General features: G+C 44.5%; 1 protein-coding gene across 2 annotated transcripts in view; it reads left to right on the top strand.

Annotated features, from left to right (window-relative positions):
• LOC106571912 (uncharacterized) overlaps positions 1 to 14,362 on the top strand; it is a 38,340-nt gene that overhangs the window by 21,527 nt on the left and 2,451 nt on the right. Inside the window, exons 1-2 of one of the 2 annotated variants that reach the window (XM_045695926.2) lie at positions 8,245 to 8,795; positions 12,383 to 14,128. In XM_045695926.2, the coding sequence (XP_045551882.1) occupies positions 12,524 to 14,128 (1,605 nt within the window). In that variant the 5' untranslated portion in view covers positions 8,245 to 8,795; positions 12,383 to 12,523. Of the gene's footprint in view, positions 1 to 8,244; positions 8,796 to 12,382; positions 14,129 to 14,362 lie in introns of those variants that run through there. The other variant, XM_014145467.3, reaches the window with a different exon arrangement.

Raw genomic sequence — 14,362 nt, 5'->3', positions numbered from 1 at the left:
GAGAGAGATAAAGGAGGTCTGCTGTAGTACTCTCCAGACAGAGGGTGAGGAGTTTTCATTTTTTTATTTTACTAGGCAAGTCAGTTAAGAACAAATTCTTATTTTCAATGACAGCCTCGGAACAGTGCTCCTGCCTGGCCCTGCCTTGTTCAGGGGCAGAACAACAGATTTTTACCTTGTCAGCTCGGGGATTCGATCTAGCAACCTTTCAGTTAATAGCCCAGTACTCTAACCACGAGGCACCTGCCACCCCAGTAAAGGAAGAGGAGAGTTCGGAGGAGAAGAGTAGGTTCCCATTTCCCACTCTGCTTGAGTGGCTGACCTGGATGTAATTAGCCAAGTCATATTTTTAACTGATACTGTGTAAAAGCCAGCTTAAGGAGCCATAGCTGCCCTATTTATACCCCCGGGCTGACGGCCTGTACCACTACACGGGGGGATTTTCTCCCAGAACTGTTCTAAGCCTGCTTTAGGCTGTACCAATGAAAATGCACAGTAATTAGCGAGGCTATACGTTACAGCCCTCTCTCTCTCTCTCTCTCTCTCTCTCTCTCTCTCTCTCTCCTCTCTCTCTCTCTCTCTCTCTCTCTCTCTCTCTCTCTCTCTCTCTCTCTCTCTCTCTCTCTCTCTCTCATATATGACACTATACGTCTCCTTCCATCTTTTTCTCCCCCCATCTCTGCCTCATCCCTCTTTCTTTCTCACTCTCTCTCTCTGTCTCCCCCTCACACTCTCTATGAGCACTACGCTGTGTCTCTTAGCACACATTTGCACAATTGTACTGATCCACTGTGTGCCTGTCTCTGTCCCTATGTATAGGCCTAGATTATGAAAGTGTGTTTGTGTGGATTCATGTATCTTTGAGCATGTGTTTAAACAGTACATATACATGTGTGTAAAGGTGTTTCTGACTGTGTGTGTGTGTGTGTGTGTATATGTTAATAGTAACTTCTGAGGCGATCAGCCTCAGCGGGGATCAGGCTACTGTAGGCTGTGCTGGCTCATCCTGTTTGAGAATGGGTCAGGACCTGGAAGGCTGACCTGGCCTGTAGCCCAATCAGCTATCTCCCATATCACCCTGGCCACTCTCAGGATTACCTCAGGCACCCTGCAGAGTAAGCCACCACATGCAGGGAGGGAGTAGTACTCTCTCACACACATGCACAGACACAATCACATTCACATCCACCTTCACATACTTAGTCAAAGGACCCAAATACAGTCTGCATTCCCTCTATCCTCTCCTCTCTCTTCTCTCTAACTCCTCCCCTCCTCCCCTCTGCGGATGGAGAGCTGTGTTACATTCAGCAACATATTTCTGCTGCATCAGATGTCCATCAAAGATCCCTACTCTGGACTGAAACGTGATCAGACACCAGATACCCGCTACTCATCAGGGAGAACAATACAAAACAGCATTCTCATTCAAACTGGTTTTTAAAAAGCCCTTTGACCCATTTGGTTTGGGTTGAGTCATTTAACCTTTCTTGTCGCTCTACGAACTCGATGTCTGACTGACAGTTAGAGTGGAATAACACCTTTGTGACTCATGTCATTCATGATGGACAGAACATTTTCATTGGATTGTGTGTGTGTGTGTGTGTGTGTGTGTGTGCGTGTGTGTGTGTGTGTGTGTGTGTGTGTGTGTGTGTGTGTGTGTGTGTGTGTGTGTGTGTATTTGTGTGTGTGTAAGTGATGCGCAGGTTGACTCATGACCCGCAGTCACTGCGGTTATATCCGTGGGGCGGGTTTAGAGTCATGAAATATTGCGTGGATTAAGGGTGAGTGGATGGTGGGCAGGTTGAATAAAGAGAAAGCAATGCATTTGGCAATTGCCAAATTCTTTTGGGAACTTGGGCAGAAAAAGACAAAAAGGACAATGTTAGAGTTGAATTCAGTAAGAGAAAAGCTGCAGAAGTGAGAGTTGAAAATAAATAGGGAGGGCCAGAACAGTAGTCTAACGTTCGGGAAAGAGGATGCTAGCACTGCAGGATATGTTGTGATGATTGTGATGCGCTATACAAACGTGACAATCACAAGACAGAGACTTCACAAATGGCACATCAAGGGAACTGTACTGTTCAGATGGGTTAAATGGAATAGTATAGCTGAAATCTGGACACTGACTGTCGGTCTAGAACCTCTCACATAGCCTGATATTAACTGGCGCAGAATTAAAATCCTACAGCAACTGTACATTTTGACTCACGAACATGATTGGAGAAATGTGTTGCTTTCAACATCTTGCGAGAATCAATGTGCTCTTAGAGACTGTCTGTAAAGGTGGTGGTGTTATCTTTATCAGCATCAAAAAAGCTGATAGTATTTCAACCACATAAAATATGCATCCAAGCCAAACTGAAATCTTATTAAAAACATGTTGGGTAGTTTTAACAGCTATTTATTTCCTTAAAAATGAATTAACAGCTATTAATTTCCTTATGGCATCAAACTGATGCCATAACATTTTGCATGGAAAATCTTACCAGTTTCTTTTAGAGTAATTGCATTTTCTCCCCGGTCCCTAAACGTCTTTGCTGCACGAGAAAAGCTGAGATAACTTTACCAATGTCAACTAGATTCTATCGATTTATGACATTATTCTGGTGAGCAAGGGTTTATTTAGTCTTCTAATGCAAAAGGTAATGACAGAAGAGAAGCTGCATGTATCTTATTATAGAGAAGTTGACTAACAAATAGCCTACCAAAAGGTCAGAAATTATAAGCAAAAACTTAAGCTTATGTAAAAAGGCCTGCCAAAAAGTGTTCCTCCATCTCTGACTGTACAGCACATTTTCTATATTTGCAGGTTAGGGTTGGGTGTGGCCCTCAGATTTATCATATAGAGTCGGGCGGTTGAGGATGGGTAATTTGCAATTGCGGGTGAGTGTGGATGAACAAAAAGCTGACCTGCTCATCACTAGTGTGTGTGTGTGTGTGTGTGTGTGTGTGTGTGTGTGTGTGTGTGTGTGTGTGTGTGTGTGTGTGTGTGTGTGTGTGTGTGTGTGTGTGTGTGTGTGTGTATTCTGATTGTGTGTGTCTGATTTGGGCCAGGGGAGTAAGCACAAAGTCAAATTCTCTTTGATTGTCTTTTACATTATAGTATAAGAAATGCATTATAAGCACTCAACTGTTCAAACAAAAAACCCTAGGCTCTCAATATGGAAAAAAATGGCATAGGGCAACCATTGCCCAATTTGTACAGTAATTTCTCCATCGACTTGTAATGACAAACACTTTGATCAGTCTTGTGCTTGCTCTCTGTTCCCCTTTCGCTATGACTGAACTGCTGCTTCTATATTTACACACTGCTGATCGCTGGAACTTTATCAAGCATACATGGAAATAGATGTTCATAGTGTATGGAAATTTTCTTAAGAATTTGGATTACATTTTATTACATATACATAGATGTTGGGATAATATTAGTAGTTCAAGTAATTACAGTTATTTTAATTGACCCTAGTAGTATTAGTAGTAGTAGTATTACTGTAGTAGTAGTTGTAGTAGTAGTAGTAGTAGAAGAAGAAGAAGAAGAAGAAGCGAAAGAATAATAGGAGGAACAGTTGTAGTTATTGTTATATTAGAGTTTGTGGTTAAAATATAAACAGTTGCTACTTTTTCCTTCTCTCTAAGCCACAGTATAAATCCTTCCTATAGACACAGCACATTGGATTGCATTGCATTTAAATCATTGCAAGAGAAAAGCACATTTCTTTGAGAAATTGCCATTTCTTTCAGTCAACACACTGCTAATTGGATACAAATGAATAACCGTGGTGGAATAAAGCGTTTTCTTTTGCATGCACAAAGACATCAACAAGCCTAGCAATTAACGGAGGCACAATGTAATCCATTTAACTGGGTTATTTATTTTAATTATATTTAATTATGAGTTGATTGAAAATAGTCAAATAGATTATTTTCACTTTGTCACCTGTTGGTGTTATAGTCATTTTCAACAAATAATCAAATGTTAAATATGCAAAGAAATAAGAATCCATTTTAAGTAGTATTGTATTTGCCCTAAGATATCTAAAATCTCTCATAATTACAGTTCATAATTTCAGTTCATAGTTTATTTAGTACCAATAAATACATTCATAAATAAATAACAAAAAAAACAATGGTCTGGAAAAGTCCTTATTCCTAAACAGATTTATTCAATAATTCCTAAAAATTTGTAGACTTGCTTCTTGTTGTGGTTACACTTGGGTTATATATTTATTGGTTATTATAAAATGTCTTTTAATTTTTCATATAAAACAAGAGAAAAATACCAATACTATATGTAATTATAGTAGCATGTTGATGTAATGGGTTTGCTGCCTGTTTATTAGTTCATATTTTGTCAAAGTGAATTATGAAAATAGCATTTAACAGATTGTGAAAGTTCACATCTTTCCTCTACTCCACAGCAACAGTGAATTATTGAAGCTGCCCACACGTTTTGTGTGATCTTCATGTTTTTGATAGATTCTGTGCATATCTACACTTTACATGTTGCAGGTTGGGTTTTCCCCAGTCCTTACATCTGTGTGTGCCCTTACAAAAAAGAAACATGAAAAAATGTGGTTTTCAGACACATACAGTACCAGTCAAATGTTTGGATAAACCTACTCATTCCAGGGTTTTTCTTTATTTTTAATATTGTCTACATTGTAGAATAATAGTAAAGACATCAAAACTGTGAAATAACACATATGGAATCATGTAGTAACCAAAAAAGTGTTATCAAATCAAAATATATTTTATATTTGAGATTCTTCAAAGTAGTGACTCTTTGCCTTGATGGCAGCTTTGGCATTCTCTCAACCAGCTTCACCTGGAATGATTTTCCAACAGTCTTGAAGGAGTTCCAACATATGCTGAGCACTTGTTGGCTGCTTTTCCTTCACCTTCCTTCGTGAATTTGTACATGGATTTCTCACATGTACATTTTTCAGTCAGACATGTGGTTTCCGAACTTTCCACATGATATTATACATTTCATGTGTGGTTTTGTAACTGCCGGGATAAGAACCTGGGTCTCACGCTTGAGAAGCCAACGTCTTGACCATTAGACCAAATGGCCAATATGTGGAATAGCATTTTCACATGTGAAAATCAAATTTGCAGTTTTACATGTCAAATCAAATCAAAGTTTATTGGTCACGTACACAGTTTAGCAGGTGTTATAACTGTGCAGAAAAATGCTTATGTTACTAGCTCCTAACAATGCAGTCAAGTGCCAAACAGCTAAAATGTAAAAAAAATTATAATAGGCAATATATCAAGAATAGCACTGTAGCAGTATGAAAGCGCAATCTATACATTTGTACACCGGGGGAATTATACACTACATGACCAAAAGTATGTGGACACCTGCTTGTCGAACATCACATTCTAAAATCATGGGCATTCCACTAGATTTTGGAACATTGCTGCGGGGACTTGCTTCCATTCAGCCACAAGAGTGAGGTCAGGCACTGATGTTGGGCAATTAGTCCTGGCTCGCAGTCGGCGTTACAATTCATCCCAATGGTGTTCGATGTGGTTGAGGTCAGGGATTTATGCAGGCCAGCCAAGGTGTTCCACACTGATCTCGACAAACCATTTCTGTATGGACCTCACTTTGTGCATGGGGGCATTGTCATGCTGAAACTAGAAAGGGCCTTCCCCAAACTGTTGCCAAAAAGTTGGAAGCATAGAATCGTCTAGAATGTCATTGTGTGCTGTAGTGTTAAGAGTTCCCTTCACTGGAACTTATGGGCCTATCCCAATCCATGAAAAACAGCCCCAGAAAATTATTCCTCCTCCACCTAATTTTACTGTTGGCGCCATGCATTCGGGCAGGAAGCGTTCTCCTACAGTAGCATCCGTCAAACCCAGATTCGTCCGTCGGACTGTCAAATGTGAAGCGTGATTCATCACTCCAGAGAATGTATTTCCACTGCTCCAGAGTCAAATGACGGCAAGCTTTACACCACTCCAGCCGACATTTGGCATTGTTCATGGTGATCTTATGCTTGTGTGGGGCTGCTCGGCCATGGAAACCCATTTCATGATGTTCCAGACGAACAGTATTTATACTGAACAAAAATATAAATGCAAAATATAAAGTGTTTGTCCTATGTTTCATGAGCTGAAATAAAAGATCCCAGACATTTTCCATATGGGCAAAAAGCTTATTACTCTCACATTTTGTGCACAAATTTGTTTACATCCCTGTTAGTGAGCATTTCTCCTTTGCCAAGATAATCCATCCACCTGACAGATGTGGCATATCAAGAATCTGATTAAAAAGCACAATCATTACACAGGTGCATCTTGTTCGTGGGACAATAAAAGGCCACTGTAAAATGCGCAGTTTTGTCACACAATGCCACAGATGTCTCAAGTTTTGTTTTGAAGGCACGTACAATTGGCATGCTGACTGCAGGAATGTCCTCCAGAACTGTTGCCAGAAAATATTATGATAATTTCTGTACAATAAGCGTCGTTTAAGATTGTTTGGCACTAAGTCCAACCTGACTCACGTGTAACCACGCCAGCCCAGGATCTCCACATATGGCTTCTTCACCTTCGGGATCGTCTGAGACCAGCCAGCCAGACAGCTGATGAAACAGGAGTATTTCTGTATGTAATAAAGCCCTTTTGTGGGGAAATGGTTACATCTTCAAAATCTAGAGCTAACATGAGTTATTGTGTGGCTCAGTTGGTAGAGCATGGTGTTTGTAATGCGAGGCTTGTGGGTTCAATTCCCATGGGGGACCAGTACAAAAGAAAAAAAATGTATGCATTCACCACTGTAAGTTGCTCTGGATAAGAGTGTCTGCTAAATGACTAAAATGTTGAGTTTTTTTGGTCAAGTGAGATTTGCCGTTTACATGAGTGTACCCAAGCTAAGTAGCTAGCTAGCTTTATAGACTGGCCTACACTTTCCTCCAAGACTTTGATTGTTGCTTTCATGATACGGTTAGATATATTTGTTTTTTAAACTATTTTTCTATTTACTACAGTATTTTGTGCACTTTAAGATTATTCTTGTATAATGAAAAGCACTTTACAAATGTAATAATTTATTATTATGGGGCGGCAGCGTAGCCTAGAGCAAGATCGAATCCCCGAGCTGACAAGGTACAAATCTGTCGTTCTGCCCCTGAACAAGGCAGTTAACCCACTGTTCCTAGGCCGTCATTGAAAATAAGAATTTGTTCTTAACTGACTTGCCTAGTTAAATAAAGGTAAAATAAAAAATATATATATTAAAACCGATTTCTATCTATTTGAAAATGTGTTACTTGAATGTTACTTTGGAACATTTCAAGACGTCAATATTCTTGTGAGGCGCTTTATGTAAAAATCTTGCTATTATTATATTTGTTTAATGTTTGTCAGCCCTATTTCTAATTGAACAGTCAGTATTGATAATAAGTATACATCGGAAGAGGAACACCGGGTCGGTCAAATGGTCAAGACATTGTCTTCTCCTGTGGGAGACCTAGGATCTAATCCTGCTTCTTACAAATGCACACATGTGGAACAGAATACTATATGTGAAATGTTGGGAAACCATGTATCTGAGTCATGTGAAAAATGTAAATTCATGTGAAAGTTCATATTACCAAAACCCTGTGTCTGACTCATGTGAATTTTTCCCCCTTATTTTTTTCACATGACACATTTTTCACATGTGATTTGTTCATACATACAGTATGTGTTCATACGTATGTCAGAAAACCACTTGTATTTTTTTCTCACATGTTTTTTTATGTGTCTTTTTTTTTGTAAGGGTCTCCACACTATTCAATGGCTGCTTTTTCAACCCATACACTAAATGGGCTTCATCATTGATCTCTGTCATCACAATGGTTCAGCAACTCCTTTAAACAATACTACATCATGAGACTCTCACGGGTTGAATCATTGCACTGTGTTCCAATGCACTCCTTCGGCTGTGTGTGTGTGTGTGTGTGTGTGTGTGTGTGTGTGTGTGTGTGTGTGTGTGTGTGTGTGTGTGTGTGTGTGTGTGTGTGTGTGTGTGTGTGTGTGTGTGTGTGTGTGTGTGTGTGTGTGTGTGTGTGTGTGTGTGTGTGTGTGTGTGTGTGTGTGTGTGTGGCCTTCGGCAGTGTGTGTGTGGCAGAGAGAGATGTGAGATCTAGCTTTGAGTCAGAAGCAGCAGCTGAAGCCTGGGTCTGAGAGTGTGTGTGGGATGAGACCCCCCCCCCATTTCCCTCAATTGTCTCTCGTCAACACACTCATCAACTATCTGTCTGCCTCTCTCTTCCCTCTTGCTTATTGAAGACAAGACACACTTGTGTAGAAGTGTGAGAAAGAGGATCGTAGTGTGTACGCATGTGCATACGTGTATGTGTGTGTGTTTGTGTACGTCTTTGTGTGTCCATCCCTTTCACAGTGAGTAAGGCGAGTGGGCGGTAGCAGCAACTGGTCTGCTTATGTGGCGCGATGCATAGCAGACATGTTTCTCACTGCTAGATATTACTCATTTCCTCAGCCCTACACACACACAAACACACAGTCTCAGTTAGACGCTCACGCACATACACACACTGACACACAGAAGCTCGCAGCTTCTCAGTGGTCTTGCTGGTGCTATTTCTCACTTATACGGAGCTCTGTGGCATCGTGTGACTGGTAGCTGTTGTTGGTGTTTCTATTGGCGCTGTTGAGGTAAAGTAGGAAGCAGCCTGTGGATAGGCGCCTGAACCCCTGGAGGTTCTTAACCCAGGAGGGCTGCAGCATGTATGACCACCAACACCTGGACAACCCTCTGGTCAACAGCCCACTCTAAGGTCAGTTACTGTACATCACAAGCAACTCCATCAACCCATCTGTTGTCTGTGTTCTAAACCGCTCTTTTTATGTCTAAATGTTGTTTAGCTGTACACGAATTTGACTACTTGTTGCTGCATAGCAAATTGACCCTTGTAGTTAATGCTTTACTCTCTCTTTTTACATCAGATCTGTGATAAGGATTTAAATGGGTTGACTTTGAGTTTCATACAGATGTTGTTTCAGAGTGGAGATACAGTATATCTTATGTCGGCGTGGTCGCACCTGTTGATCTAGTTGTCGACGGCGGAGGTAGAATAGTTGTGAGTCATTCTGGGTCCTCCCTGTGGTCAGATGCTGAATGGAGGGACTGTCTTACTGTCAGACAGGGCACTACTAATACAACAATGATTTTATTTCCTGTGAAGAGGAGAGGGAGAAGAGTGATGGAAAGCAGGAGAGAATGAGAGGAATTTCAGGCATATTTTCCCAATATTTCAAAATGTATCTTCTGAAATTCATACATTTCTCAATGACATCAAAGCATGTTGATATTTGTTTAAGTTTATTTGAATCGAACCACACTGCTATGAGATAAGGCTGTGTGTGTGTGTGTGTGTGTGTGTGTGTGTGTGTGCGTGTGGCGTGTGTGCGTGTGTGTGTGTGTGTGTGTGTGTGTGTGTGTGTGTGTGTGTGTGTGTGTGTGTGTGTGTGTGTGCCTTATCAGCTCTACTGTGTGGGAGGTGAGGGAGTTTTTCTTTAGCTTTAGAGTGAATCTGCAAAGGTTCTCCTCAGAGAGCATCAGAATCAGCCTAAATGATTCCCTTGTCATGCCGCTGCTGTGGGATGGAAGCCTGACAGGTACATTGGAGCTGACTTGACTTGGCCTCTTTACTCCTTGTGGCTCCAGTTGATGGGATTAGCTGGCACATGTTTATTACCGTGTTATTTTGTGGAACACTGTTCAATGCAACCATGCCCCCGAGAGTGTATTTGTCAAGCAAACCAACACTGTACTACAGCAGAGAGCAGTCATGTTTTCTTCCTGATAAACTTTGATATCTAGCAGTCCATCAACAATATTCTCTACATACCATTTCACAGTTTACAATTGCTTTGGTCTCAGGAGAGGTTTGATTTTGTTGAAGTGAGCAACTGGTGAGTTGGACTGAGGGCTGAGGCGTTTCAGGACTTTCCAGGGTGAAACATCTCACTTGTTGCCCTCTGCATGTTGGATTCCCATGGATACCTTAGTTCTTTCAGTATGTTAGTGTTATCTGTACCCTTTTGAATCTTTATCAATACATGTAAGGGCTAAATTGCAAAGTGGCATTGTCACAAAATGCTGTTGCTTCACCAGAGAAACCTACTCTTATTTTCCACGGAGGTCTGTTGTGCTTTTCAAAAGAAATCGGTTCAATTCCCATTCATTCTACTCAATTTAAACCTGCAGTATATCCCAGACTGTCCAACCACCCCCTCAACACTTAAGTCAATGTCTGGAGTAGTTTATCTTTCGTCCATATTGAGTGATTGATTGACATTGAACAAAGCAGCAGTCTTTCAACTGAGACAGCTGAACACTCCACTCCACTTCACTCTGCTCCAACCCTCTTTTAGAGTGTGTTTTCTTGTGGAACTTTGAGTAGGTGACGAGCGACAGTTCCCCCGGCTCTCCCCAGAGAGAGTATCCCAATGTAACCTGTCTTCCCTATGTGGACTCAGTTTCCATGGCGACAGTTTGGCGTAGCGAGACGGGGAGAGTTGGCAGGGTTCAGTCGGGGCAGACAGGCGTGCGGACGAGCCGAGCGTTGAGTGGCGGGGAGGATTGGCGGGCGGCGGGTGGCGTGCGGCGGTGGCAGTAACGGTGGCGGCAGGAACAGCTGTGCTAAGTGGAGCCGTCACATCAAAGCAGCTCATTTAGAACATTTGGAGAAGAATTAGGGGAACTCCCACGCGCTCCACACTGAATGAAGCAGGGCTGCTCAGCTCTGATACATACAAGGAAACAAATTATACTCTCACATCAACACACACACACAAAGATACACACACCACCCCCTGCGGCGATATCAACAGTGTTCCTCTCAGTTTAGGATGGATGGTGACCAGCTCTGTCCATCGCTGGGGGAGTGAGATAGAGTCATAGCTGCCTGAGGGGTGTGTATGTGTTTCCGTGCTTCCCCGCGTTCTTTTCATTCATATATGCATGTGTGTGCGTGTGTGTGTATGTGTGTGTGTGTGTGTGTACGTGCAGTAGTAAATAGGACATTGAGGAACAGCCCGCAGGGGTGTGAGGGAGGCGGTTCATGAGAATAGTATAAACCATATCTCCATATTTAATCCTCAGAGAGAGAGAGAGATGAAAGGTATCCTGCTGGGAGTGTGTACAGCATGTGTGTTTATACAGATATACCGCACTGCCTCCGAACTGCACTGTTCGCACAATGCATGCCGTATTTTTAGAGCACTTGTGGGAGTTCATGTGCTTCTTGAATGAGACCAGTCAATTGGATAGTTTCTCACCACATTACCAGCAACGTATGTATTATATGTAGCAACTACGACACCCTTGAGCTGGAGGTGTTGAGCCGGAGTTCGTAAGCTTGAAGTTTCATTGGGTTGGGGGTTGATTGTCTGAAGTTCTGTTGACCTCAGAGACTCCAGGCTCAATTCAGTAAATTCTGCATTGTTGGATTTGCAAGCCAACCTCCAAAGGATTACAGTAGCCATACTCAACTGGCGTACCGAGGTCCGGACCCGGACCCAGAAGGGGGTCAATACGACCCACGGGTCCTTACTAATAAAAAATAGGAACTCAGTCGGGCTTCGACCCTGGTATAATATGAACACACATAAACTATGGTAAATGAGCTTAAAAACTGCAAGATGTTCTCTCTGCCCGATGGCAAAATATGTAAAATTGCAGGAAAGTTGCTTTAAAACTTCAAAAAGGTTTTCTCTGCCAACAAGACGAATGTGACCAGTATGAAGAGTTTGGAGTCGTATGGGTTGTAAGGTGGGGGGTTTGTTACTTTGACAATAAATTACAATATACGGCACAGCCAGAAGAGGACTGGCCACCCCTCATAGCCTGGTTCCTCTCTAGGTTTCTTCCTAGGTTTTGGCCTTTCTAGGGAGTTTTTCCTAGCCACCGTGCTTCTACATCTGCATTGCTTGCTATTTGGGGTTTTAGGCTGGGTTTCTGTACAGCACTTTGAGATATCAGCTGATGTAAGAAGGGCTATATAAATCAATTTGATTTGATTTGATTTGAATATCCATTTGGACCTTGCCACCAAGGAAATTATTGTGACCGGACCTTTTCAAATAGTACTTGAGTACCCCAGATAAACATTCTCTGTCTATTTCCACAGCAGATCACTCTGCCTCAATCTGTGTCTGGTGTTTGCTTGTTTGTGGGTATCAGAGCTGACTGACTGCTTAGTCCTAACAACTCTTGACAGCTAGGCCTGACAGACTGTCCACATTTCACTCTGAGATGTTCACACTTCACTCAATTTCTCTTTCTCTCTGCTACCTCCCTTCGTCTCCCTCCTCTCTTGTTCGCTCTCTCTCTCCCCTCCTCCCCTGTCTCTCTGTGTAGGTGATAGGTCGTTCAGGGCTAGGGTGTCAGTGATCTGACAGTGATGTCGTGTCGAGGCCCTCCCCTCTCTCTGCGGCCCTCGTTTTCCCGTGAGTCCCATGTAACTTAGCCGCCCCCGCCCGCCGCCGCTGGCGCCCACCCATGAATCCCAGCCCCGACCGCGGCAAAGAGTGCCTCCCCCCCAAGAAGAGGGAATCCCGGCAGGGCTCGGTTGACCTGCGCCCCCTCCTGGACGAGTTCAAACCGCCCTCCTCACCCCTCAGGATCCGGCCCGCCGGCAGCTCAGGGAGAGATGAGGGGTGCAGGGAGAGCAGCGACGAGGCTCTGACGAACCCCCACAGTCTGCTACCCTCTCCCCCACCTCCCCTCCCACCCCCTGGTATCCCCCTCCCCCTGCCATGGCACCTGCCTTACACCCCCTCTGTCCCTCTTCCCTTCCTCCCAGGCCAAGTAGGAGAGAGGAGGGGGTCAGGCTCACCCTCCTGGAGGGACGATCTTCTCCCTTCCCCACTCCCCCATCACTCCAGGTGGCTCCGAGGTGAAATCCCCCTTCCCCTTCCACCCTGCTCATCTTCTTCCTCCTTCAAGAGCCCCTTCCCTGCTGACTCCAGAGAGATGTGGTCCTATTTCAACACAGAACGAAGGGACTATAGCTCTTCTCTCTTCTCCCCCTCCCACCTGTTCAGCCAGCCCCCCCTCTACCGTCCTGACACCTCCATGACAGAAGGCAGACACAGATACCTGGGCAAGAGGCCCAACGGGCTGGACGGCCCGGGCAGCAGGACTGCCTCTGCCTCCAGGGTGGCGCCCCCCTCAGGAGAGTACGGGAACGAACCCAGCGGCAGGGCCAGGTTGGGCGGCAGCCTCCATGGTTCCCATGCCAACGGGCGGCGGAGACACCAGGAGGGACGTTCTCAGACGGTTGCGGTTTTCCAAGATTCCCGAGCGCCACCTCCGGAGGGCCCTGACTCACATTCCTCTCTGCAGGACAGGGACCCCCGTGGGACGCCAAAGCCTGGGACCCTCACCCTGATCCCTAGCAGGCCCCAGCCCCATCGGGCAGACCCCCGGGCAGGGAGAGGGGAGCTCCTGGACTCCCTGGGGAGCTCTCCGGCTAAGGCCCAGATCTACTACTCCCTGGGGTCGATGTACTCTACCCTACAGCCCAGCCACCTCAGCCCCCAGGCTCAGCCCTTCCCCCTGTACAGCCCCTCAGGCAGCCCTCAGTACGGCCTGCACACCATGAGGAACTCACAACACTCGCCCCAGGAGCAGCCCAACAGCCACGTCACAGAGAGCGACAGAGAGAGGGAACGAGAGCGAGACAGAGAACGAGACAGACGACGAGAACAAGACAGAGAGAGAAAACGTGAACAAGACAGAGACAACCGGGAGAGAGACAGTGAACGAGACAGAGACAAAGACAGTGGAGACCTTTCCCCTGGGCGGCAGTACTCACGTCCCCACGCCTCCCCCCTCCTTCCCCTCACGGCCACCTCACCCCCTGCCCCCCACCACCACCACAACCCCCCAGCACTCCTACCTCATTTTGCCAAGGGATCTCTGATTGAGCTGGTGGGGGGGCGTCTAAAGCGCGTGGAGGAGCTGAGGACGGAGGACTTCCTAAGGAGTGCCAACACCTCCCCGGAGTTCCACCTGAGCACGTGCACCATTCTGCTCATCGCCCCCAGCGACACACACGGCTTCCACCACCTGCAGGTCCTCCTCACAGACCGCAACACTCAGGTCAGGGGCTCATCTATCTTCTAGATTTCTATTCTCTATCTGAGTCACTTCTAGACAATATATTATAATAAAGGCACTGGTCATTCACTACATAAGCAAACGTTTGCAATCCTCTCCAATCACTCAAACATGTTAACATATGACAAATTTGCTTACAACAAGGATTTTTCAAATCATAATTTAAAATTCATCTCCTTAGTAAAAAGGATGTATATCCCTAGCACTGTTGTGAAT

This window comes from Salmo salar, chromosome 15 (genome assembly GCF_965601325.2).
Source record: "Salmo salar chromosome 15, fSalSal1, whole genome shotgun sequence".
NCBI lineage: Eukaryota > Metazoa > Chordata > Actinopteri > Salmoniformes > Salmonidae > Salmo > Salmo salar.
This window is presented reverse-complemented; position numbering and strand designations above follow the sequence as displayed.